Source organism: Mustelus asterias, unplaced genomic scaffold (genome assembly GCF_964213995.1).
Source record: "Mustelus asterias unplaced genomic scaffold, sMusAst1.hap1.1 HAP1_SCAFFOLD_74, whole genome shotgun sequence".
NCBI classification, from domain to species: domain Eukaryota; kingdom Metazoa; phylum Chordata; class Chondrichthyes; order Carcharhiniformes; family Triakidae; genus Mustelus; species Mustelus asterias.
In genome coordinates this window covers 962,705-988,291 of record NW_027590134.1, presented here as the reverse complement: position 1 = coordinate 988,291, position 25,587 = coordinate 962,705, and the positions used below count along the sequence as shown (strand labels likewise).

At 49.0% G+C, this 25,587-nt stretch overlaps 6 protein-coding genes across 6 annotated transcripts; 3 read left to right on the top strand and 3 right to left on the bottom strand.

Moving 5' to 3' along the window:
• The first annotated feature begins 11,200 nt into the window (after window positions 1-11,200).
• Window positions 11,201-11,590, top strand: LOC144483480 (histone H2A-like). The gene has a single exon (XM_078202173.1). It carries the CDS (start codon window positions 11,201-11,203, stop codon window positions 11,588-11,590), a length of 390 nt encoding a protein of 129 aa, XP_078058299.1.
• A 776-nt stretch (window positions 11,591-12,366) lies between these two features.
• LOC144483476 (histone H3) lies at window positions 12,367-12,777 on the bottom strand. Its single transcript, XM_078202169.1, has one exon. The coding sequence runs from the start codon at window positions 12,775-12,777 to the stop codon at window positions 12,367-12,369; it is 411 nt and encodes a 136-aa protein (XP_078058295.1).
• Window positions 12,778-14,129: 1,352 nt separating this feature from the next.
• Window positions 14,130-14,441, bottom strand: LOC144483475 (histone H4). Its single transcript, XM_078202166.1, has one exon. The coding sequence runs from the start codon at window positions 14,439-14,441 to the stop codon at window positions 14,130-14,132; it is 312 nt and encodes a 103-aa protein (XP_078058292.1).
• A 214-nt stretch (window positions 14,442-14,655) lies between these two features.
• Window positions 14,656-15,962, bottom strand: LOC144483474 (histone H1-like). Its single transcript, XM_078202165.1, has 2 exons — window positions 15,394-15,962; window positions 14,656-14,767 (listed from the first exon to the last, which is right to left on the bottom strand). The coding sequence occupies exons 1-2, from the start codon at window positions 15,960-15,962 to the stop codon at window positions 14,656-14,658; spliced, it is 681 nt and encodes a 226-aa protein (XP_078058291.1).
• A 4,148-nt stretch (window positions 15,963-20,110) lies between these two features.
• LOC144483466 (histone H1-like) lies at window positions 20,111-20,761 on the top strand. The gene has a single exon (XM_078202155.1). The coding sequence runs from the start codon at window positions 20,111-20,113 to the stop codon at window positions 20,759-20,761; it is 651 nt and encodes a 216-aa protein (XP_078058281.1).
• Window positions 20,762-24,704: 3,943 nt separating this feature from the next.
• LOC144483473 (histone H4) lies at window positions 24,705-25,016 on the top strand. The gene has a single exon (XM_078202164.1). It carries the CDS (start codon window positions 24,705-24,707, stop codon window positions 25,014-25,016), a length of 312 nt encoding a protein of 103 aa, XP_078058290.1.
• Window positions 25,017-25,587: the final 571 nt, after the last annotated feature.

Sequence of the window (25,587 nt, the reverse complement as noted above, 5' to 3'; positions counted from 1 at the left end):
ATTTTGCAAAATTAAAACAAATGCATCAGCTATCTCATTAGCCACTGATTTCATGTCCTGAGTGTGAAGCCCATCCGGACGCAGGGATTTGTCAGCCTCCAGATCCGACAATTTGCTCAATACCACTTTCCCTGGTGATTGTAATTTTCCTGAGTTCCTCCCTCCCTTCCATTTGCTGATTTCCAGCTATTTTTGGGATGTTACTTGTGTCCTCTATAGTGAACACAAATGAAAACTACCTGTTCAATTCATTTGTCAATATCCTATTTTCCATTATCAATTCCCCAGATGCACTTTCGATAGAACCAATGCTCACTTTAATTCTTTTATTGTTTAAATACCTACAGAAACTCTGACTATCCACCTTCATGTTACTGGCTGCTTGTCGTCTTCAGCTTGTTAATTTCCTGATAAACTCAGCTTTAAAAATTGTTTGTGGACAATTCAACATTCCCACCATCCTCTATCAAGAAGCTTTTCCTGAAATTAAATAAGGGGATCAGGGATTATGGGGAAAAGGCAGAACAGTGGGGATGAGAAAAATATCAGCTATGCTTCATTGGCAGAGCAGACTCAAGCGGCCGAGTGGCCTAATTCTTATATTTTATATTCTTATATCTTATGGTCTAAATTATCCCTGAAATGTCTCACTCTCATTTTACGGTGAGGTTCCCCCATTCAGAGCTAACATAGAACATAGAACAGTACAGCACAGAACAGGCCCTTCAGCCCACGATGTTGTGCCGAGCTTTATCTGAAACCAAGATCAAGCTATCCCACTCCCTATCATCCTGGTGTGCCCCATGTGCCTATCCAATAACCGCTTAAATGTTCCAAAAGTGTCTGACTCCCCTATCACTGCAGGCAGTCCATTCCACACCCCAACCACTCTGTGTAAAGAACCTACCTCTGATATCCTTCCTGTATCTCCCACCACGAACCCTATAGTTATGCCCCCTTGTAATAGCTCCATCCACCCGAGGAAATAGTCTTTGAACGTTCACTCTATCTATCCCCTTCATCATTTTATAAACCTCTATTAAGTCTCCCCTCAGCCTCCTCCGCTCCAGAGAGAACAGCCCTCGCTCCCACAACCTTTCCTCATAAAACCTACCCTCCAAACCAGGCAGCATCCTGGTAAATCTCCTCTGCATTCTTTCCAGCGCTTCCACATCCTTCCGATAGTGAGGTGACCAGAACTGCACACAATACTCCAAATGTGGTCTAACCAAGGTCCTGTACAGTTGCAGCATAACCCCACGGCTCTTAAACTCCAACCCCCTGTTAATAAAAGCTAACACACTATAGGCCTTCTTCACAGCTCTATCCACTTGAGTGGCAACCTTTAGAGATCTGTGGATATGAACCCCAAGATCTCTCTGTTCCTCCACAGTCTTCAGAACCCTACCTTTGACTTGTAATCCACATTTAAATTAGCCCTACCAAAATGAATCACCTCACATTTATCAGTCCAAAGATGTGCGGGTTAGGTTGATTGGCCAGGTTAAAAATTGCCCCTTAGAGTCCTGGGATGCGTAGGTTAGAGGGATTAGCGGGTAAATATGTGGGGGTAGGGCCTGGGTGGGATTGTGGTCGGAGCAGACTCGATGGGCCGAATGGCCTCCTTCTGCACTGTAGGGTTTCTATGGTTTAAACTCCATTTGCCATTTTTCAGCCCAGCTTTGCATCCTATCTATGTCTCTTTGCAGCCTACAACAGCCCTCCACCTCATCCACTATTCCACCAATCTTGGTGTCATCAGCAAATTCACTGATCCACCCTTCAGCCCCCTCCTCTAAGTCATTAATAAAAATCACAAAGAGCAGTGGACCAAGCACTGATCCCTGCGGCACTCCGCTAGCAACCTGCCTCCAATCCGAAAATTTTCCATCGACCACCACCCTCTGTCTTCGATCAGACAGCCAGTTACCTATCCAATCAGCCAACTTTCCCTCTATCCCACACCTCCTCACTTTCATCATAAGCCGACCATGGGGGACCTTATCAAACGCCTTACTAAAATCCATGTATATGACATCAACTGCCCTACCTTCATCAACACACTTAGTTACCTCCTCAAAAAATTCTATCAAATTTGTGAGGCACGACTTGCCCTTCACGAATCCATGCTGACTATCCCGGATTAATCCGCATCTTTCTAAATGGTCGTAAATCCCATCTCTAAGGACCTTTTCCATCAATTTACCAACCACCGAAGTAAGACAAACAGGTCTATAATGACCAGGGTCATTTCTATTCCCTTTCTTAAACAGAGGAACAACATTCGCCATTCTCCAGTCCTCTGGCACCATCCCCGTGGACAGCGAGGACCCAAAGATCAAAGCCAAAGGCTCTGCAATCTCATCCCTTGCCTCCCAAAGAATCCTCGGATACATTGGGTGGCACGGTAGCACAGTGGTTAGCACTGCTGCTTCACAGCTCCAGGGTCCCAGGTTCGATTCCCAGCTCGGGTCACTGTCTGTGTGGAGTTTGCACATTCTCCTCGTTTCTGCGTGGGTTTCCTCCGGGTGCTCCGGTTTCCTCCCACAGTCCAAAGATGTGCAAGTTAGGTTGATTGGCCAGGTTAAAAATTGCCCATAAGAGTCCAGAGATGTGTAGGTTAGAGGGATTAGCAGGTAAAATATGTGGGGGTAGGGCCTGGGTGGGATTGTGGTCAGTGCAGACTCGATGGGCCGAATGGCCTCCTTCTGCACTGTAGGGTTTCTATGATTTCTATGATTTCATCAGGCCCAGGGGACTTATCGACCTTCAGTTTATTCAAAACTGCCAGGACATCCTCCCTCCAAACATCTATTTCCTCCAGCCTATTCGCCTGTAACACCTTCTCTTCCTCAAAAACATGGCCCCTCTCCTTGGTGAACACTGAAGAAAAGTATTCATTCATCACCTCGCCTATCTCTACTGACTCCATACACAAGTTCCCACTACTGTCCTTGACCGGCCCTAACCTCACCCTGGTCATTCTTTTATTCCTCACATAAGAGTAAAAAGCCTTGGGGCTTTCCTTGATCCGACCCGCCAAGGACTTCTTGTGTCCCCTCCTAGCTCTCCTAAGCCCCTTTTTCAGCTCATTCCTTGCTAACTTGTAACCCTTAATCGAGCCATCTGAACCTTGTTTCCTCGTCCCTACATAAGCTTCCCTCTTCCCTTTCACAAGACGTTCCACCTCTTTCGTGAACCATGGTTCCCTCACTCGGCCATTTCCTCCCTGCCTGACAGGGACATACCTATCAAGGACATCCAGTATTTGTTCCTTGAAAAAGTTCCACTTTTCATTAGTTCCTTTCCCTGACAGTTTCTGTTCCCAACTTATGCCCCCTAATTATTGCCTAATCGCATCATAATTACCTCTCCCCCAATTGTAAACCTTGCCCTGCCGTACGGCCCTATCCCTCGCCATTGCAATAACAAAAGACACCGAATTGTGGTCACTATCTCCAAAGTGCTCTCCCACAACCAAATCTAACACTTGGCCCGGTTCATTTCCCAGTACCAAATCCAATGTGGCCTCACCTCTTGTCGTCCTATCCACATATTGTGTCAGGAAACCCTCCTGTACACACTGCACACAAACTGCCCCATCCGAACTATTTGACCTACAAAGGTTCCAATCAATATTTGGAAAGTTAAAGTCTAACTACCCTGTGACCCCCACACATATGCATAATCTGCTTAGCAATTTCTTCCTCCACATCTCTATTACTATTTGGGGGCCTATAGTAAACTCCTAACAACGTGACCGCTCCTTTCCTATTTCTACCCTCAGCCCATATTACCTCAGTGAGCAGATCCCCCTTGAAGTGCCTTTCCGCAGCCGTTAAACTATCCTTGATTAACAATGCCACTCCTCCACCTCTTTTACCAGCTTCCCTACACTTAGTGAAACATCTATACCCCGGAACGTCCAACAACCATTCCTGTCCTTGTTCTACCCACGTCTCCGTAATGGCCACAACATCGTAGTCCCAAGTACCAATCCACGCCCCAAGTTCATCTACCTTGTTCCGGATGCTCCTTGCATTGAAGTAGACACACTTCAACCCAACTTCCTGTCTACCGGTACCCACCCTTGACCCTGATACCTTCCCCAATACCTCACCACCCTCACTGACTTGTGGACTACAACTCCTTTTCCCACTCCCCTGACAAATTAGTTTAAACCCCCCTGAAGAGCCGTAACAAATTTCCCTCCCAGGATATTGGTGCCCCTCTGGTTCAGGTGCAGCCTGTCCTGTTTGTACAGGTCCCACCTTCCCCAGAATGTGTTCCAATTATCCACGTATCTGAAACCCTCCCTCCTACACCATCCCTGCAACCACATGTTTAACTGCACTCTCTCCCTGTTCCTCAACTCGCTATCACATGGCACCGGCAACGTACCAGAGATGACCACATGTTTTGTCTTGGCTCTCAGCTTCCAGCCCAGCTCCAGAAATTCCTGCTTTAAATCCCCGTCCCTTCTCTTACCTATGTCATTGGTACCAATGTGTACCACGACTTGTGACTGTTTCCCCTCCCCCTGCAGAATCCGGAAAACACGGTCTGAGACGTCACGGACCTTGGCATCCGGTAGGCAACATACCATCCGTGAGTCTCTTTTGCTGCCACAGAACCTCCTATCTATCCCTCAAACTAACGAGTCCCCAATTACTATTGCCCTCCCGCTCTGCCCCTTACCCTCCCGAGCCACAGAGACGGACACAGTGCTGGAGATCCTCTCACTGCAGCTCACCACTGGTATGTCATCCCCCTCAACCGTATCCAAAGCGGAATACTTGTTGCTAAGGGGAACGACCACCGGGGATCCCTGCACGGACTGCTTCCTCCCAGCCCCTCTCAACGTCACCCATCTGTTTTCATTCTAACAGTTTATCTCTCTGCACCCTATCAAATCATTCACTGTAAACATCTCACTCACATCACCACTTAATCTTCCATGTTCAGGTTATTACAGGACTAGTCTTTGCAATCTGTCCTCATCATTTGAGTCTGGCATCACTGGTGAAATTCTGCTGCTCCCACTCCAAAGCCAATCTAATCTTCCTGGGATGAACACAGTGATCTCAATGGGGTCTGAACAGAGTTTTCTGCAACTGTAACACAAATTCCAATCCTTCATAGACTATTAGCTTTATTACTTCACTGTGGTGAACCATCGTTGGTTCCCACTGTGGGATTAATACACCTGTGGTTGTTACTGTTGTGGCACATCCCAGTCGGGCTCCGCCTCCTGGGAGAGGTATAAGACCCCCTGCTCGGGCGGGACCTCGTCAGTCTGGGAAAGTGTGTTTACGTTCTATTAGTTCCATTGTTAGACAATAAAAGCCTTCTGTTACCGAAGCTTCGTGCCTCGTGTTCAATTGGCGCGCATCAATTTTATTGTCTAACATTAAGCTCTCAACGGAAGGGAAAAAGAAAGGAGAGTATGGAGCAAATCCTAAAGCCAGAACGTCTGACGCTAGATCCACGTGCGGTGGGCGCTTCTAACACCTTCGACCACTGGCTGAAGTGTTTTGAAGACTATCTGGCAGCCTCCGCAGCGGTCACCACAGATGATGACAGACTCCGGGTCCTCCATTCGAGGGTAAGCGACACAGTCTACCTCGCGATCCGTGCGGCCACCAGTTACCCGAGGGCCCTCGAGCTTTTAAAAAAGCACGACACGAAACCTCCCAACGAGATCCACGCTCGTTACCTCCTTGCTACACGACGTCGGCAGTCGGGCGAAACCATGGAGGATTACGCCAATGAGCTCTTGCAGCTTGCCAGGGGCTGTGACTGCAAAGCTGTGTCGGCTGAGCAGTACATGTATGACCTCACCCGAGATGCGTTTGTGGCAGGGGTAGGGTCTTCATACATCCGTCTCAAGCTGCTAGAAAAGGGGAATCTCAACCTGACCCAAGCTATGGAATTGGCTGAAATGCTTGAGGCGGCTTCGAAGAGCTTGGTCCTGTATCCGGAGGACCACGTGGAGACAACGTGGCAGGAGCAGTCGCAAATCCCTCCTCGCCCCACGGGCTCGAAGTGCAGTGTTATGGCGTGCCCCCATGTAGACCCGACGACGGCTGCTGCCCCATGCGGCCCGCGGTGGTACTTCTGTGGAGGAGCCAAGCATCCACGACAAAAATGTCCCGCTAAAGCGGTGGTCTGTAACCTATGCGGTAAAAAGGGGCATTATGCGAAGGTGTGCAGATCGAAGCCCAAGAACGGCAGTGCAGCCTGTGACCCTTCGGAACGGGGATCATCACCATCGACGTCGAAGTACTCACGGGGTTCGTCCACGTGCGAGTCCAGGACGACGCCATTGTGGTCGACGGAGTCGGAGGAGGATGACCACCAGGAGTCGCTACGTTTGGCGCCCTCAACCATGTGCGATTCATGGGGGCGGCCATTTTGGTCGACGATGACCATGAGCGACCAGCAGGGGTCCTCAGCATCGACCTCAGCTGCCTGCAGTGACGTTCACGGACCAACGGTGGCGTCGATCACCCTGAATAAGGCTAAGCACCACAGGCTTGACTGTTCAATGATGGATATACAGGTAAATGGTCATGCAATTTATTGTCTGTTTGACAGCGGGAGTACTGAGAGCTTTATTCACCCTGACACTGTAAAGAGGTGTGGACTCCAGATTCAACCTGCCAAACAGACAATCTCTATGGCATCAAGGTCCCGGTCTGTCCCTGTGCTAGGACGTTGTGTGGTAACCTTGAAAGTGCAAGGCACAATTTACGAGCGATTCAGGCTCCTTGTGTTGCCGCATCTTTGCGCACCAATTCTCCTCGGACTAAACTTTATGGTCCACATGAAGTACAAATCCTACAGTACGGTGGGCCACTCCCTTCGCTGACAGTAGGGGAACAGCTGCAGTCTCCAAATTGTCCAAAGCGCCCCGCATGCAATCTTTCTACATTAAAGATCACCACACTCTCTTTATTCAAGAATCTGGTACCAGGCTGCAAGCCCATCGCTACTAAAAGTAGGCGTTACAGCACTGAAGATCGGATCTTCATCAGATCTGAGGTTCAGCGACTCCTCAAAGAAGGGATCATACAGCCCAGTGTTAGTCCGTGGAGAGCACAGGTTGTGGTGGTCAAGAGCGGGAACAAACCCCGGATGGTCATTGATTACAGTCAGACCATTAATCGATATACGCAGCTGGATGCGTATCCCCTCCCGCGCATATCTGATATGGTCAATCAGATTGCGCAGTACCGGGTGTTCTCCACCATAGACCTTTGGTCCGCCTACCACCAACTCCCCATTCGCCCAGAGGACCGACACTACACGGCCTTTGAGGCGGATGGTCGTCTGTATCAGTTTCTTAGGGTTCCATTTGGTGTCACCAATGGGGTCTCGGTCTTCCAGCGTGCTATGGACCGAATGGTGGACCAGAACAGGCTGCGGGCTACCTTCCGGTACCTGGATAATGTCACCATCTGCGGCCGTGATCAGCAGGACCATGACACAAATCTCCAGAACTTTTTACGCACTGCATCTCGCCTGAATTTGACCTCGAACAGGGAGAAGTGTGTATTCCATACGCGCCGGTTAGCCATCCTGGGATACGTGGTGGAAAACGGGGTCATTGGCCCTGATCCCGACCGTATGCGCCCCCCTGCTGAACTTCCCTTGCCCGCTAGCGCAAAAGCACTGAGAAGATGCCTAGGCTTCTTCTCCTATTAGGCGCAGTGGGTCCCTAACTACGCGGACAAAGCCCGTCCGCTTATTAAGTCCACGACTTTTCCACTCACGCCAGAGGCCCAATTGGCCTTCAAGGAATTGAAACACGACATCGCGAAAGCCACGATGCACGCGGTAGACGAATCCATCCCTTTTCAGGTGGAAAGCGATGCATCTGATTTCGCCCTGGCCGCCACACTGAACCAGGCGGGCAGGCCCATCGCGTTTTTTTCCCGCACCCTCCAAGGCCCCGAAATTCAGCATTCAGCGGTGGAAAAGGAGGCCCAGGCCATTGTGGAGGCCGTCAGACACTGGCGCCATTACCTGGCGGGGAAGCGGTTCACTCTGATCACGGACCAGCGGTCCGTGGCGTTCATGTTCAACAACACGCAGAGGGGCAAGATCAAGAATGATAAGATCTTGCGGTGGAGAATTGAACTCTCCACCTATAACTACGATATCATGTATCGTCCAGGGAAACTCAATGAGCCCTCGGATGCCCTCTCGCGCGGAACATGCGCTACTATGCAGGAGGATCGCTTGAACGCCCTCCATAATGACCTGTGCCATCCTGGGGTCACTCGGCTCTACCACTTTATCAAAGCCCGCAACCTGCCTTACTCGGTGGAGGACGTCAGGTCGGTGACAAGGAGCTGTCGGATTTGCGCGGAATGCAAACCGCACTGTTACCGACCTGACCGGGCACATTTGGTCAAGGCCACTCGCCCCTTCGAGAGGCTGAGTGTGGATTTTAAGGGCCCCCTTCCCTCAACAGATCGGAACGTGTACTTTCTGAACATAATAGATGAGTACTCCCGGTTCCCATTTGTTGTCCCCTGCGCGGACACGTCGACTGCCACGGTGATCAAGGCATTCCGTGATCTTTTTACCCTGTTCGGGTACCCCAGCTATATCCATAGCGACAGGGGCTCGTCGTTCATGAGTAATGACTTGAGGCAATTCCTGCTCTCATGCGGGATTGCCTCTAGTAGGACCACGAGTTACAACCCTAGGGGTAATGGACAGGTGGAAAGAGAGAATGCTACAGTCTGGAAGGCTGTCCTATTGGCGCTGAAGTCCAAAGGCCTTCCAGTCTCCCATTGGCAGGAGGTCCTCCCTAATGCGCTTCACTCCATTCGCTCCCTCCTGTGTACGGCAACCAATGCTACTCCCCACGAGAGGATGTTCTCATTCCCTCGGAAGTCGTCCTCAGGGATATCTTTACCAGCCTGGTTGACGTACCCAAGACCCGTCCTTCTGCGGCGACAGGAAAGGGCCCGCAAGTCCGACCCCTTGGTCGAACAGGTCCACCTCCTCCACGCCAACCCTCAGTATGCCTATGTGGCATATCCTGACGGGCGAGAGGACACAGTCTCGATCCGAGACCTGGCGCCCGCAGGGGACGTAGCAACTCCTGTCGCTCCCATACCCCCAGTGACGAATCCCTTATTTCTCCCCCGGACGTGGCGCGGACAGCACCGGGACCAGTGCTTAACAGTTTTACTCCAATGCACAGCTTGCCTGAGCCCCGGAGATCGGCACCATCGCAGAATGTACCGGGATCCCCTGCACTACCGCTTCATCAGGGTCAACCGGCCTGTGAGTCCGTGGGAGAACAGCTGGACGCTGTTTTGGGGAGAACGCCACCGCAAGCACCTACTCCGGTGTCACCGCCGGTATTGAGGAGGTCACAACGACGGTGCGGTCCTCCAGACCGTCTGAACTTATAATCTGTTGACATTTTAGTCTGTTTTCGTACCCCGCCGGCCTTTGTTCTCAAAGGAGGGGTGAATGTGGTGAACCATCGTTGGTTCCCACTGTGGGATTAATACACCTGTGGTTGTTACTGTTGTGGCACATCCCAGTCGGGCTCCGCCTCCTGGGAGAGGTATAAGACCCCCTGCTCGGGCGGGACCTCGTCAGTCTGGGATAGTGTGTTTACGTTCTATTAGTTCCATTGTTCGACAATAAAAGCCTTCTGTTACCGAAGCTTCGTGCCTCGTGTTCAATTGATGCGCATCATTCACCTACCAGTTAATGATGTCTGTACACGGGGGGAGGTGATGGCCGAGTGGTATTATCACTATGCTATTAATCCAGAAACTCAGCTAATGTTCTGGGGACCCGGGTTCGAATCCTGCCACGGCAGTTGATGGAATTTAAATTTGATAAAAAAATATCTGGAATTAAGAATCTACTGATGACCGTGAAGCTATTGTCGATTGTCAGAAAATCCTATCTGGTTCACTTCCTTTCGGGAGGAAATCTGCCGTCCTTACCCGGTATGGCCGTCATGTGACTCCAGAGCCACAGCACTGTGGTTGACTCTCAACTGTCCTCTGAACAAGGGCAACTCAGGATGTGCATTAAATGCTGGCCAGTCAGCGATGACCATGTCCCACAAATGAATTTTTAAAAAACACGGCCCTCTGTTCGTCTGCAGTTTCCTGCATCTCGCCACAAATATAACCACTCTGCTCTACTACATCACAAGGACGTTTCAAACTAAATGTGTTCCCAAGGATAATCTGTTTCTGTCACTATGAACTTTTCTCGTTGTTCTTTCAGCCGGTGTAAATCCAGAGAATGGAAGGGATGGAGGGAAAAATCTTTCCCGAATCCTATTTGGTCATCATTCCAATAACATTTGGGTGAGGAAATCTAATCGTCAGTCTCTGTGAAAAGCTGTATCCGGCACCTTCCTATTCGATGGTTAGAATGTAAAATGGAATAACTTCGACTGCTGTTTGTGTCTCCTGTCCTGTATACCAAACATTAACCCAGAATTCACTCACTGCCTTCGCTTTGTGCTGAAAACTGTTATTATTCTGTTGTTTTCACAGCTCCAAAATGACCTCATTAGCGGCTGTTTTTCGCGGTAACGGTCCCTTCTCTCAATTCCTGAAATGTTAATTGATTCATCATTTTATTCTCAGTAATTCTCCGCAGGGTAACAGTCCGGAGTGGGATTATTACAGAGCGGAATAAGGACAGTGTGCGGACTCGATCCGGCTCCCTGTTTTCTGTGAAGGAGAGTGGGTTCTGATTGAAGACGAAACGGAGTGTTTTCCTTCTGGGAATGCTGTGAACAGGGATTGATTCCCGCCCGGGACAGTTAGAAAGCGATAGGAGAATGAAGCACATTGAAATAAAATGTTAAAGCCGCGCCTGCGATTGGTGACGGGAAGAGCTGAATAAAAGCAAATCAATAGAAGGGATTTGAAATCTCTGACTAAGGGCGACATTGATTTATTTGAATTCACTCCTTTCCCACAATGAAATTGGCGGGCTTTTGGAAATGGACAAATTCTCTGCTTCTGCCGGTTGTTGTGGGGAAATCCCGCCCTCTTCTGTTTCCAGTGAGCTGATTGGTGAAGAATATAGGCAAATGAGGTGAATAGAGCAGCGGCCAATCAGAGGAGCTGTCAGTTTATAAGAACAGTCAATGCTGGAGAAATTGCTGATTCTTTGTGAAAGTGTTTGTGAGATTGTGCAAATGTCTGGAAGAGGAAAGGGCGGCGGGAAAGCTCGGGCCAAGGCCAAGTCTCGCTCCTCCCGGGCTGGACTGCAGTTCCCGGTGGGCCGTGTTCACAGGCTCCTGAGAAAGGGCAACTATGCTGAGCGTGTGGGTGCCGGAGCCCCGGTCTATCTGGCTGCTGTGCTCGAGTATCTGACCGCTGAAATCCTGGAGCTGGCCGGGAACGCGGCCCGGGACAACAAGAAGACCCGCATCATCCCCAGACACCTGCAGCTGGCCGTCCGCAACGACGAGGAGCTCAACAAGCTGCTGGGAGGAGTGACCATCGCTCAGGGCGGGGTGCTGCCTAATATCCAGGCCGTGCTGCTGCCCAAGAAAAGCAGCGCTGGGGCCGCGAAGAGCAAGTGAAGCGCCCATTCTTTAATCTGATAACCCAAAGGCTCTTTTCAGAGCCACTCATTTTATCTGAAAAAGGGCGACCTGGTGTCTATCGGTCAGTTTCTGCACTGCTATTCACAGCACAGCTGTTTCCCGCTTTGTTCTATCAATCCGTACTATTGACACGTACAGTATTTTAATGCAACTTGCTGCTGTTTATCGGGGAAACTATCCCAGTGAACATAAATGATCCTATTTCAAATATAATTGCTTTAAAATGTGATAGTCTGCGAGGACATTCATCTGCAGCCCATCGGTTTTCAAAGTCAGTCACTATCTGGAAAAGTGTTAATTATTGTCCATGCGAATGTGCAAGCGTTTCTGCAATGGCTATATCTGTGTGAGTGGGCTCCTGTTTGAGACATGCTTCATATTCTGAACCTAATTGACGCAATTTTCAACACTCGCTGCGACTCGAAACATGTGCGGAGAAAGTCGATTTGCGGAATTATTGCTCGGAACTGAAATGATCGCAGGTTTAATAAAACCACTTTAAAATTGAATTGCGGTAGAACTGTTAACGGCATCGTTTTTACTCTAACCATCGAAGGATTGGAGATATGAGTGACCTCAATGCAACGGAGGGTTAATTGTAACATTGAGAGGTTTCAGTACTGGAGTCCTGGGAATATTCTGTCCTGGGAATTCAAACACTAGAATCGTTAACAGGAGATCGCAGCTCTTTCATTTGCCGATTTGGTGGCTCTTAAAAGAGCCGTTGTTGTACTTGGTGCTGAAGTCGGGGTTTAGGCGCGTTCCCCGCGGATGCGGCGGGCCAGCTGGATGTCTTTGGGCATGATGGTGACTCGCTTGGCGTGGATGGCGCACAGGTTGGTGTCCTCAAAGAGCCCCACCAGGTAAGCCTCGCTGGCCTCCTGCAGGGCCATGACGGCCGAGCTCTGGAAGCGCAGGTCTGTCTTGAAGTCCTGAGCTATCTCTCGCACCAGGCGCTGGAAGGGCAGTTTGCGGATCAGCAGCTCGGTGGATTTCTGGTAGCGGCGGATCTCCCTCAGAGCCACAGTGCCGGGTCTGTAGCGATGAGGCTTCTTCACTCCGCCCGTGGCTGGAGCGCTCTTCCGGGCCGCTTTGGTAGCCAGCTGTTTGCGAGGAGCTTTCCCTCCGGTCGATTTGCGCGCTGTCTGCTTGGTCCTGGCCATTTTCTGAGCGGATTCAGCACAATCTGAGACACAAACTGTTAATACAGAGTCTGCGCTGCATCCGCCTTTTTAAACTGTGAGGGACCGCCCCCAGCGGGAATTGGCCCAGGAAGTTTCAATCAAACGGTGACCAGCGAATTAATGTCTGTAACTCAGGTTCTGATTGGTTCAGTTGTTTTGTTAACCGCGCCTTTCAGAAATTGGGCCGTTTTCGATGCAGGAAATAGCCGTCTGTATAAAAGACGGGTATTTATCCCGTCCTGATTAAAACAAACATGACTCGAAATATTGAAGAAGTCTATCTCCCTGCCCTTAGTGCTTTAGACCCTTTCCCCGCTCTCTGGGCTGTTCATTCCCAGAATCTCCCGCTGTTCCACTCGATCCCTGTCCCTTTCCTCTCCAGCCCATTCAGATTTCCCCTCTCCTGTCGTTTGTAACATTCGCTGCCGTTTTCGGGGGCAAGGATCAGAAATCAGTCGCTTCTCTGTGTCTCCCTGAAGCCGGTGTGGAAGGGGTTGAGTTTGTTGTTTGTTACAGAGAGTGACTTCATATTTGTCCCGTTTGACATTACTGAATAGAGCCGTTTGCCGCCCGTGGCGGACAAATGTTCACAAATGAAACCTCTTTGTAAAATAATCTTATAGCAGAATATTAATTGAGAATCTATTTTTAATAAGTTAAGAATTTGTCTCAATTCCCTTTCCCGCGCTGAAATTGGCGGCATTTCCCCCAATTCAAAATTTCTGCCGGTTGACAGTTGAAGCCAATGATTGGCTCAATGTTCACATTCGATGCTCTGCGATTGGTTCAGAGCTGCGAATGTGGAGAGGATGGCCAATCAGAAGCAGGCTGGGGTTTGGAGCGGCTCAAACTGCGGGAATTGCGAGTTTGTGAATGACTGAGCGGAAACTGATCAGTTTCACAAAGCGTCAGTTTCAGTGCAGGAAACAACCGTCTGGGGGCAAATAGCATCACAACTGGGACTGGTTCCAGTGAACGATTCACCGGCTGCTGCTACTAAACTCCGCTATTCCAGAGAAAGCTTTTATAAACTCTATCCAAACACTGAGTGATTAAACAGGAGTGATGTGGCGTTTCACTGAGGGCACATGTCAACTGGGGGCTGCTCAGACAATCCTCTTAAAAATTTCAAAAACAATTCCCATCGCCGCTCCAAATGAAATGTTAAATTCGGTGATTCCCGCACTGTAACCTAAACAAAACAAACATGCATCTCAAACATTGAACAGCCTATCCCAGCCCCCGCTCCCAGGTCACTGCTCTCTCTGTGAGGCGGTGAGTGGCTCTTAAAAGAGCCTTTGTTGTGTGTTCGGGAGAAAGGAGCGAGTTGTTCAGCCGCCGAATCCATAGAGAGTGCGGCCCTGGCGTTTCAGAGCGTACACCACATCCATGGCAGTGACCGTCTTGCGCTTGGCGTGTTCAGTGTAGGTGACCGCATCCCTGATCACATTCTCCAGGAAAACCTTCAGCACCCCGCGAGTCTCCTCATAGATCAAACCCGAGATCCGCTTGACACCGCCACGGCGAGCCAGGCGGCGGATTGCTGGCTTGGTGATGCCCTGGATATTATCACGGAGCACTTTGCGGTGCCGCTTTGCTCCGCCTTTACCCAGTCCTTTGCCTCCTTTCCCTCTGCCAGACATGATGATTCTTCACTCAGATCTCTGCACAATATGAGAGAGGAAATCTTTCAGGCTCCTTTTATACAGCCCGCACCGACCTGACTGAGAAAGGCGGAGTGAGAGCAGAGAGGGGAGGAGATAGGGTGAAGATTAAACACAGAGCGGGAGGGAGGAGAGAGCCGGACTGACACACACACACAGAACGGCCCCTGATCTTTCAGCTCCACCTCCAGTTTCAGCAACCGCCAATTTCAACCCGTTTAATAACAATGGAAGCGAAACACAGCTCCCCACACAAACCCTTCCAGAGCCGCCCTTCACAGTCAAGAGTTTCCACAAACCTGGAGCTTTGAAATATGGAATCAAAACAGAAAATGCTGCAAATAATCAGCAGCTCCGGCAGCTTTTGTGAAGAGGGAGTTAACGAGTCGGTTCGTGACTTTTTGCTTTTGTGTTTAAAACCTGGCCCCGTTATGATTCCCAGTCAGTAATATTCCGACTTAAACACAGCAAGAATCTCCCTCAGGAACATCCTCACCCACATCCGCTTCCAGCTGTTTACAAATACCTTATTGCAGCTGTTTGGGGAAATCTCCTGTTAAAATTGAAGTTGGAAAGCGGTATTTAGCCGCCAGTGTTACTGTCTCACACTGAATCTACCAGACATCTTTATTATGAGAGAAAGTGGCGATTGAACAAATGTCAAATTCAAATGAAATTCAGCCTCTGCTGTGTTTTGCTTTAGTCTGAATTTGAAATGATCTCTATTGAGAATGAGCCGGGCCGCGGGACAGGAATCATTTTCTTGCGGGATCAGCTCTTTCCTGAGAGATGTGGGTGGCTCTGAGAAGAGCCTTTGGGTTCAGAGGTTTACAATTTGCTCGGGTTGTTTCACTTCTTTCCTGGCGCTTTCTTCGCTTTTGCTGCTTTCACTTTGGGTTTGGCCTTGGATTTAGTCACTTTTTTGACAGACTTTCCGCCCGTCACCTTCTTCACAGGAGACTTTTTCTTCAGGGCTGCTTTCTTCACCGCCTTTTTTGGAGTTGCCGCCTTCTTGCTGCTTGTTTTCTTCACTGGAGTTTTCTTTGCTGCGGGTTTCTTTGCTGCGGGTTTCTTGGCTGCTGCTTTCTTTGTTGTCACCTTCTTGGCCGCTGTTTTCTTTACTAAAGATTTCTTGGTTGTTGGTGTCTTCACCTTCTTTCCCATTTTCCCCAGGCTTTCCTTCTGAGCGAGTTTGAAGGAGCCGGAGGCGCCCTGTCCCTTTATCTGCACCAGAGACCCTGTCTCCACCTTCCTCTTGATCGTTAACCTGATCTGGGAGCCGCGCTTCCCCACATCCACTCCGCTGCCAGCCAAAGCTTTCTTTATCGCGGCCAGGGACATCCCCTTGCGATCGCTGCATCCCGCCACAACATTGAGGATCTGCTCGCCTAACTTGGGACCGGCTGCCGCAGGTCGGGGAGCCGCCTTCTTCTTCCTGGGAGACTTCACTTGAGCGGGAGCGGCTGGAGGAGCCGTTTCGGCGGCTGCAGTTTCAGTCATATCCGAGAGAGTGTGGAAAATCTGTGTGAGAGTCAGAACTGGATCCGAAATGAACCCAGTGGTGGCGGCACAGAGCAACTTAAAGGCAGAGAGCGGACGGAGCAGAGACAAGCTGCTGTCAGCTCCCGGCTCCTCCAGCCTCTCTGTGTTTCTCTCTCCTCACAAACTCTCCCCTTGCAATGAAATTCCGCCTCTCCAGAGATCCAGCTCACATCCTTCATGTCTCTGACACACGAATGTTTGCTGTTGAAAAGGTTTCACTCGAACTGAGGACTCCATTTTCCACTGAAACCCGTTTTACTGCTGCACTGATCGCGCTCTCACACGCGATAGCTGACATGTTCTCTACTTTTCCACTGAAATCTTCAATTTAGCGAAACAATTGCCTTGAAATCTCACTTTGGGGCTCAGCAGGGGGATTGGGGGGAATCTTTGATTGAAAATCGTTTTATTTTTCACAAGAGAGACTCAGAGATCTCATGATCAGAACAGACACACAAACACAGTTGGATTAGTCTGACCCGCCCGCTCCTTTCATACACTCTCTCTTACACAATATTCACACCTACACATTCACAGGACAAAACTTTCACCAACTGTGAGGTCCCAGGACGGAATTTCTCCTCCTTCCGGCCTTTGCTCCGGATTCCAGGGGGTTAGTTATAGTTTTTCATCTCAGTAACTGTTAAACACTCTGAAGCCCGCTCCCTGCAGATTGCCTTTGAATTCATTCATGGAATGTAGGTGTCGCTGTCTGGGTCAGCATTTATTGCCCATCCCTAATTGCCCTTGGGAAGGTGGTGATGAGCTGCCTTCCGGAACCGCTGCAGTCCATGTGGTGTGGGACCACATCTGTTAACCAGATTCCGTGGCCAGAGCTAATAATATCTGGGGGTTTTCAGTTATTATAGTGATTGCAGAGATCATTGTGTCTTTCGGGTGAAAATACAAATTATTTGCTCTCGGAGTCTCTCGATTTCCTGTTTTATTTGTTTCTTCTGCACTGACAGGTAACAGTAAATCACAACCTCAACAACCAGTGACAGCCAGTTAAATAATCATCCCACACTCGCTGAAAGTGAAGTTTCTGATAGTGATGGACAGTTTCCGACCATCCTCCGATTGGGCCTGAGGAAACCAGATTCACTGTCAAAGCTGAACTTTGTTACAGAAGGGGTGGAAGAGCCAGGTGAGCGATGGTGGTGGAGTAGTGACTGTGCGAGCATTTGACCAAGAGTCAGTTCCTGACCATCACAGTGGTGATTTATTTAATTAACTATCGCAGGTCACAACAGCAGGTGGGCATTCCTAAAATAAAATTCACGAAAGATTCTCACCATCACTGTGGTTCTAATGGAAAATCCAGCTTCAATTTACTTTGTGGAAACTTTGTTAAAATGAAAGAACAGGCCTCAAAACTAATCAATGAGTTCTCAGTCAGAAACAATAGTAAAAAGGTGGCTGAAACTGTCCAGAAAAACGAGAAAAGCCAAGTTCAGTTTACAAACTGTGCCATGGATACACCAAATGTCTGATGAAATCAGCAGCGAAGGTAGTTCCTAATTATAACTATTGAAAAGAAGGGCTGTTTGAGCAGATTGAGTGATGGTGGTATAGTGGTGAGCACAGCTGCCTTCCAAACAATTGACCCGAGTTCGATTCCCGGCTATCACATTTATAGTTTATGAAGAACCTTGTCCACGGTCTCTTGTGTTTTAAACCGAGTGGACAAAAACAGTACGAACGCAACATTTGACAGGAATGAAATAAAATAATTAAAAGTTTCATTTTTTTCTTCGGACGTAATTCGTTTCAAATGAAAAATTATTGAAATAGAAAACCAAATCTCTGACCTAATAAATGAGTTCTCCATCAGAGACAAAGATTAAATTACAGCTCACACACTGTGCTCTGCACAATCCTGGTACCTGATGAAGTTAATATGAACGTTATTGGGGTGGTTCCATCATTCTGACACATGTGCAGCTGCAATGACTGAGTGGTTAAGGCTTTGGACATCGGCAATGCTGTACAGAGCACACATTCAAACTGTGGTAATTATACAATACATGGCAGCATTGTGAACAGTGAGGGGGTACTGCTGAAGCTCAAAGTTCCTGATACAGCTTGTGGATTGGTCAAACAAGACCAATTTAAAGCAGAGAAGTGTGAAATGATTTATTTCATTGGGAAGAAAAGGTTGAGACAATATAAAAGTAATGATACAATTGTAAAAGCATGCAGGAACAAGGGGCCTGCAGTTAAATGTGACACTAATAATTGCTGTTTGAGTGGCAGGTTGAGAGCATTGTTAATAAAGTATTTGGTTTTGTGAGCTTTATACGTAGGGACATAGAGTACAAGAGCAAGCAGGTTATGGGAAACCTGTATAAAACACTGGTTTGGCCTCAGTTGGAGTATTTGACTCTGATCTGGACAGCAGTCGTTGGAAAGGATGTGAAGGCATTGGAGAGGGTGCAATAAATCTCTGGGCATGGGTCCAGGGATGAGGAAGTTCAGTTACGTCGGTAGATTGAGAATTTGGGTCTGTTCTCTTTGACGAAGAGAAGGTTGAGAGGAGATTTGATAGAAGTGTTCAGAATTGTGAAAGGAGTAAAAAATTCTGTGCTGGGACCTTACAGTTGGTAAAAGTTTTGTCCTGTGAATGTGTAGGTGTGAATATTGTGGAAGAGAGAGTGTATGAAAGGAGCGGGCGGGGTTCAGTTCAGACGCTGGAAATCTGAAATGAAACAGAAAAGAAAGCTCAGCAGATTGTGCAGCATCTGTCTACAGAGAGAAACAGAGTTAGTTTTTCAGGTCTGTGACCTTTCATCAGAACTTGGAAACACAGAAACTCGGAACAGGAGTCGGCCATTCAGGCCTTTGAGCCTGTTGCATCATTCAATGTGGTCATGTCTGATCCTATATCGCAATTCCATATTCTCAGTTTTCCCCAATACCCCTTGATGCCATTAAAATCGAAAAATTTCTCTCTCTCCTTCTTGAATATATGCAGTGACTTGGTCGCCACAGCTTCTGTGGTAGAGAATTCCACAGGTTCTAAGTGAAGAAATCTCTCCTCATCTCATTTCTAAATGGTGAACCTTGTATCCTAAGACTGTGTCCCCTTGTTCTACATTCCCCAACCAAGGAAAACATCCTTCCTGCAGCTAGTCTGGGCAATAAATACTGACCCAGACAGCGACACTCACATTCCATGAATGAATTCAAAGACAAACTGTGGGGAGCGGGCCTCAGAGTGTTTAACAGTTCCTGAGGTGAAAAACTGTAACTAACCCCCTGGAATCCGGAGCAAAGGCCGGAAAGAGTTCCAGAAGGCAGCTCATCACCACCTTCCCAAGGGCAATTAGGGATGGGCAATAAATGCTGACCCAGACAGCGACACTCACATTCCATGAATGAATTCAAAGGCAATCTGCAGGGAGCGGGCTTCAGAGTGTTTAACAGTTACTGAGATGAAAAACTATAACTAACCCCCTGGAACCCGGAGCAAAGGCCGGAAGGAGGAGAAATTCCGTCCTGGGACCTTACAGTTGGTGAAAGTTTTGTCCTGTGAATGTGTAGATGTGAATATTGTGTAAGAGAGAGTGTATGAAAGGAGCGGGCGGGTCAGACTAATCCAACTGTGTTTGTGTGTCTGTTCTGATCATGAGATCTCCGAGTCTCTCTTGTGTAAAATAAAACGATTTTCAATCAAAGATTCCCCCCAATCCCCCTGCTGAGCCCCAAAGTGAGATTTCAAGGCAATTGTTTCGCTAAATTGAAGATTTCAGTGGAAAAGTAGAGAACATGTCAGCTATCGCGTGTGAGAGCGCGATCAGTGCAGCAGTAAAACGGGTTTCAGTGGAAAATGGAGTCCTCAGTTCGAGTGAAACCTTTTCAACAGCAAACATTCGTGTGTCAGAGACATGAAGGATGTGAGCTGGATCTCTGGAGAGGCGGAATTTCATTGCAAGGGGAGAGTTTGTGAGGAGAGAGAAACACAGAGAGGCTGGAGGAGCCGGGAGCTGACAGCAGCTTGTCTCTGCTCCGTCCGCTCTCTGCCTTTAAGTTGCTCTGTGCCGCCACTACTGGGTTCATTTCGGATCCAGTTCTGACTCACACAGATTTTCCACACACTCTCGGATATGACTGAAACTGCAGCCGCCGAAACGGCTCCTCCAGCCGCTCCCGCTCAAGTGAAGTCTCCGAGGAAGAAGCAGGCGGCTCCCCGACCTGCGGCAGCCGGTCCCAAGTTAGGCGAGCAGATCCTCAATGTTGTGGCGGGTTGCAGCGATCGCAAGGGGATGTCCCTGGCCGCGATAAAGAAAGCTTTGGCTGGCAGCGGAGTGGATGTGGGGAAGCGCGGCTCCCAGATCAGGTTAACTATCAAGAGGAAGGTGGAGAAAGGCTCTCTGGTGCAGACAAAGGGACAGGGCGCCTCCGGCTCCTTCAAACTCGCTCAGAAGGAAAGCCTGGGGAAAATGGGAAAGAAGTTGAAGAAACCAACAGCCAAGAAATCTTTAGTAAAGAAAACAGCGGCCAAGAAGGTGACAACAAAGAAAGCAGCAGCCAAGAAACTCGCAGCAAAGAAAACTCCAGTGAAGAAATCAACAGTGAAGAAAACAAGCAGCAAGAAGGCGGCAACTCCAAAAAAGGTGGTGAAGAAAGCAGCCCTGAAGAAAAAGTCTCCTGTGAAGAAGGTGACGGCCGGAAAGTCTGTCAAAAAAGCGACTAAATCGAAGGCCAAACCCAAAGTGAAAGCAGCAAAAGCGAAGAAAGCGTCAGGAAAGAAGTGAAACAACCCGAGCAAATTGTAAACCCCTGAACCCAAAGGCTCTTCTCAGAGCCACCCACATCTCTCAGGAAAGAGCTGATCCCGCAAGAAAATGATTCCTGTCCCGCGGCCCGGCTCGTTCTCAATAGAGATCATTTCAAATTCAGACTAAAGCAAAACACAGCAGATGCTGAATTTCATTTGAATTTCACATTTGTTCAATCGTCACTTTCTCTCATAATAAAGATGTCTGGTAGATTCAGTGTGAGACAGTAACACTGGCGGCTAAAAAGCGCTTTCCAACTTCAATTTTAACACAGGAGATTTCTCCAAACAGCTGCAATAAGGTATTTGTAAACAGCTGGAAGCGGATGTGGGTGAGGATGTTACTGAGGGAGATTCTTGCTGTGTTTAGGTCGGAATATTACTGACTGGGAATTATAACGGGATGTGGAGATGCCGGCGTTGGACTGGGGTAAGCACAGTAGGAAGTCTCACAACACCAGGTTAAAGTCCAACAGGTTTATTTGGTAGCAAATACCATAAGCTTTCGGAGCAATGCTCCTTCGTCAGATGGAGTGGTCTCTGTTCTCAAACAGGGCACAGACACAGAAATCAAATTACAGAATACTGATTAGAATGCAAATCTCTACAGCCAGCCAGGTCTTAAATGCACAGACAATGTGGGTGGAGGGAGCATTCAACACAGGTTAAAGAGATGTGTATTGTCTCCAGACAGTACAGCTTGTGAAATTGTGCAAGTCCAGGAGTCAAGCTGTGGGGGTTACTGATAATGTGACATAAATCCAACATCCCGGTTTAGACCGTCCTCATGTGTGCAGAACTTGGCTATCAGTTTCTGCTCAGTGACTCTGCGCTGTCGTGTGTCGTGAAGGCCACCTTGGAGAACGCTTACCTGAAGATCCAAGGCTGAATGCCCGTGACTGCTGAAGTGCTCCCCCACAGGAAGAGAACAGTCTTGCCTGGTGATTGTCGAGCGGTGTTCATTCATCCGCTGTCGTAGCGTCTGCATGGTTTCCCCAATGTACCATGCCTCGGGACATCCTTTCTTGCAGCGTATCAGGTAGACAACGTTGGCCGAGTTGCAAGAGTATGTACCGTGTACCTGGTGGATGGTGTTCTCACGTGAGATGATGGCATCCGTGTTGATGATCCGGCACGTCTTGCAGAGGTTGCTGTGGCAGGGTTGTGTGGTGTCTTGGTCACTGTTCTCCTGAAGGCTGGGTAGTTTGCTGGGAACAATGGTCTGTTTGAGGTTGCGTGGTTGTTTGAAGGCAAGAAGTGGGGGTGTGGGGATGGCCTTGGCGAGATGTTCGTCTTCATCAATGACATGTTGAAGGCTCCGGAGGAGATGCCGTAGCTTCTCCGCTTCGGGGAAGTACTGGACGACGAAGGGTACTCTGTCCACCGTGTCCCGTGTTTGTCTTCTGAGGAGGTTGGTGCGGTTTTTCACTGTGGCACGTCGAAACTGTTGATCGATGAGTCGAGCGCCATATCCTGTTCTTATGAGGGCATCTTTCAGCGTCTGGAGGTGACTGTTGCGATCCTCGTCATCCGAGCAGATCCTGTGTATTCGGAGGGCTTGTCCGTAGGGGATGGCTTCTTTTACGTGTTTCGGGTGGAAGCTGGAGAAGTGGAGCATCATGAGGTTATCCGTGGGCTTGCGGTACAGTGAGGTGCTGAGGTGACCATCCTTAATGGAGATGCGTGTGTCCAAGAATGCAACCGATTCCGGAGAGTAGTCCATGGTGAGTCTGATGGTGGGATGGAACTTGTTGATGTCATCATATAGTTTTTTCAGTGATTGCTCACCATGACTCCAAAGGAAGAAAATGTCATCGATGTATCTAGTGTATAGCATCGGTTGAAGGTCCTGTGCAGTGAAGAAGTCTTGTTCGAACCTGTGCATGAAGATGTTGGCATATTGAGGTGCGAATTTTGTCCCCATGGCTGTTCCTTGTGTCTGGATGAAGAACTGGTTGTTGAAGGTGAAGATATTGTGATCCAGGATGAAGCGGATGGGTTGTAAAATTGCATCTGGAAACTGGCAGTTGACGGCATTGAGTACTGAGGCCGTTGCAGCAATGCCATCATCGTGGGGGACGCTGGTGTAGAGTGCCGAGACATCCATTGTGACGAGGAGTGCTCCTGGTTCAACTGCTCCATGTGTGTTGAGTTTCTGTAGGAAGTCCGTAGTGTCGCGACAAAAGCTGGGGGTTCTTTGTACAATGGGTTTCAAGATGCCCTCGACATAGCCGGAGAGGTTCTCGCACAGGGTTCCGTTTCCTGAAACGATGGGACGGCCGGGTGTGTTTGCCTTGTGTATTTTTGGGAGGCAGTAGAGATCTCCAACGCGTGGAGTACGTGCGATGAGAGCACGGAGGGTGCTCTGAAGGTCCGGATCAAAGGTTTTGATCAGAGTGTTGAGTGGACGGGTGTGTTCTTTGGTCGGATCTGTGGGTAACTATCTGTAGTGTTCCTCATTGTTCAGTTGTCGGTACACTTCTTTGCAGTAATCCGTTCTGTTCAGTATGACGATGGCCCCTCCTTTGTCTGCTGGTTTGATGACAATGTTGCGGTTGGTCTTGAGAGCGTGGATGGCGTTGCGTTGTGCTTGGGTGATGTTCGGTGCTGTCTTGTGAGTGCGGCTGATGAATTTGGTGTTGACGCGCCTCCTGATGCCTTGGGCATACATGTCAAGTCGAGGGCAGCGGCCTTCCGGAGGAGTCCAATTCGACTCTTTCCTCTTCGGTTGCACTGCGGATCTCTCTGTCTGCTGTTCCGGTTCATTAGCTGTCTCATTGTGTTCGCTGTTGGCCTCTTGGGGTTTGTGGAAGAACTCCCGCAGCCTCATTCGCCTGATGAATTCCTCTGTGTCCGCTGCGAGACTGATGGGGTCTATTTTGGTAGTGGGGCAAAAGTTGAGCCCTCGGCTGAGAACTTCAATTTCATCTGGCTGAAGTGTGTAGTCCGATAGGTTGACAATGGACTTTCCTGCAGTGGTACTGTTTTCTACTGTGATACCGGGGGAGGCTTGGTTGCTGCTGGTGGTGATGCCGAGTTTCTCAAGTTTCCTGTTCTTGGTGTGCATGTAGATGGTGTCGTTCCTTTGTCTCGTCTGCTTGGCAGAGTTTCGCAGCTGGTCTGCGTCCTGAGCGCAGGTTGAGACTATGGATTCGATCTTGGTTTCCAGGCTGCGGCGTTTGCTGTAGAGTTGGTGTATGAGGTGTTTGAGGAGGGTGAGAGAGGTGTGACGGCACAGTCTCTCAGCGTAGTCCGTGTTAAAGGTTGACCTGAGTGGGTTCGTGATCCGTAGTCCTTTCGGTATCTTGTCTGCTTTCTTGCATGTTTGTAGAAACTTGATGTCTGTAACAGAGACCACTCCATCTGACGAAGGAGCATTGCTCCGAAAGCTTATGGTATTTGCTACCAAATAAACCTGTTGGACTTTAACCTGGTGTTGTGAGACTTCTTATTATAACGGGGCCAGGTTTAAAAACACAAAAGCAAAGAGTCACGACCCGAAACGTTAACTCTGTCTCTCTCTCTCTCTTCACAAAAGCTGCCGGAGCTGCTGATTATTTGCAGCATTTTCTGTTTTGATTCCATATTTCAAAGTTCCGGGTTTGTGGAAACTCTTGTGTGTGAAGGGCGGCTCTGGAAGGGTTTGTGTGGGGAGCTGTGTTTCGCTTCCATTGTTAATAAACGGGTTGAAATTGGCGGTTGCAGAAACTGGAGGTGGAGCTGAAAGATCAGGGGCCGTTCTGTGTGTGTGTGTCAGTCCGGCTCTCTCCTCCCTCCCGCTCTGTGTTTAATCTTCACTCTGTCTCCTCCCCTCGCTGCTCTCACTCCGCCTTTCTGAGTCAGGTCGGGGCGGGCTGTATAAAAGGAGCCTGAAAAAGTTCCTGTCTCATATTGTGCAGTGATCTGAGTGAAGAATCATCATGTCTGGCAGAGGGAAAGGAGGCAAAGGACTGGGTAAAGGCGGCGCAAAGCGGCACCGCAAAGTGCTTCGTGATAATATCCAGGGCATCACCAAGCCAGCAATCCGCCGCCTGGCTCGCCGTGGCGGTGTCAAGCGGATCTCGGGTTTGATCTATGAGGAGACTCGCGGGGTGCTGAAGGTTTTCCTGGAGAATGTGATCAGGGATGCGGTCACCTACACTGAACACGCCAAGCGCAAGACGGTCACTGCCATGGATGTGGTGTACGCTCTGAAACGCCAGGGCCGCACTCTCTATGGATTCGGCGGCTGAACAACTGCAACCTTCCTCCCGAACACACAACAAAGGCTCTTTTAAGGGCCACTCACCGCTTCACAGAGAGAGCAGTGACCTGGGGACGGAGCTGGGACAGGCTGTTCAGTGTTTGAGATGCATGTTTGTTTTGTTTAGGTTACAGTGCGGGAATCACCGAATTTAACATTTCATTTGGAGCAGCCATGCGGATTGTTTTTGAAATTTAGTGTATTGTCGAATCAGCCCACAGTTGACATGTGCCCTCAGTGAAACGCCACATCACTCCTGCCTAATCACAGTGTTTTCATAGTGTATCAAAGCTTTCTCTGGAATAGCGGAGTTTAGTAGCAGCAGCCGGTGAATCGTTCACTGGAACCAGTCCCAGTTGTGATGCTATTTGCCCCCAGACGGTTGTTTCCTGCACTGAAACTGACGCTTTGTGAAACTGATCAGTTTCCGCTCAGTCATTCACAAACCCGCAATTCCCGCAGTTTTAGCCGCTCCAACCCCAGCCTGCTTCTGATTGGCCATCCTCTCCACATTCGCAGCTCTGAACCAATCGCAGAGCATCGAATGTGAACATTGAGCC

Bases quoted from the DNA above. Each gene is read 5' to 3' on its own strand.
- LOC144483480 (XM_078202173.1), top strand. From the start codon at position 11,201: ATGTCTGGAAGAGGAAAGGGCGGCGGGAAAGCTCGGGCCAAGGCCAAG.
- LOC144483476 (XM_078202169.1), bottom strand. From the start codon at position 12,777: ATGGCCAGGACCAAGCAGACAGCGCGCAAATCGACCGGAGGGAAAGCT.
- LOC144483475 (XM_078202166.1), bottom strand. From the start codon at position 14,441: ATGTCTGGCAGAGGGAAAGGAGGCAAAGGACTGGGTAAAGGCGGAGCA.
- LOC144483474 (XM_078202165.1), bottom strand. From the start codon at position 15,962: ATGACTGAAACTGCAGCCGCCGAAACGGCTCCTCCAGCCGCTCCCGCT. The intron at 14,768-15,393 runs GTCTGTCAAAAA...CATATTTCAAAG, and splicing joins AAGAAGGTGACGGGCGGAAA to CTCCAGGTTTGTGGAAACTC.
- LOC144483466 (XM_078202155.1), top strand. From the start codon at position 20,111: ATGACTGAAACTGCAGCCGCCGAAACGGCTCCTCCAGCCGCTCCCGCT.
- LOC144483473 (XM_078202164.1), top strand. From the start codon at position 24,705: ATGTCTGGCAGAGGGAAAGGAGGCAAAGGACTGGGTAAAGGCGGCGCA.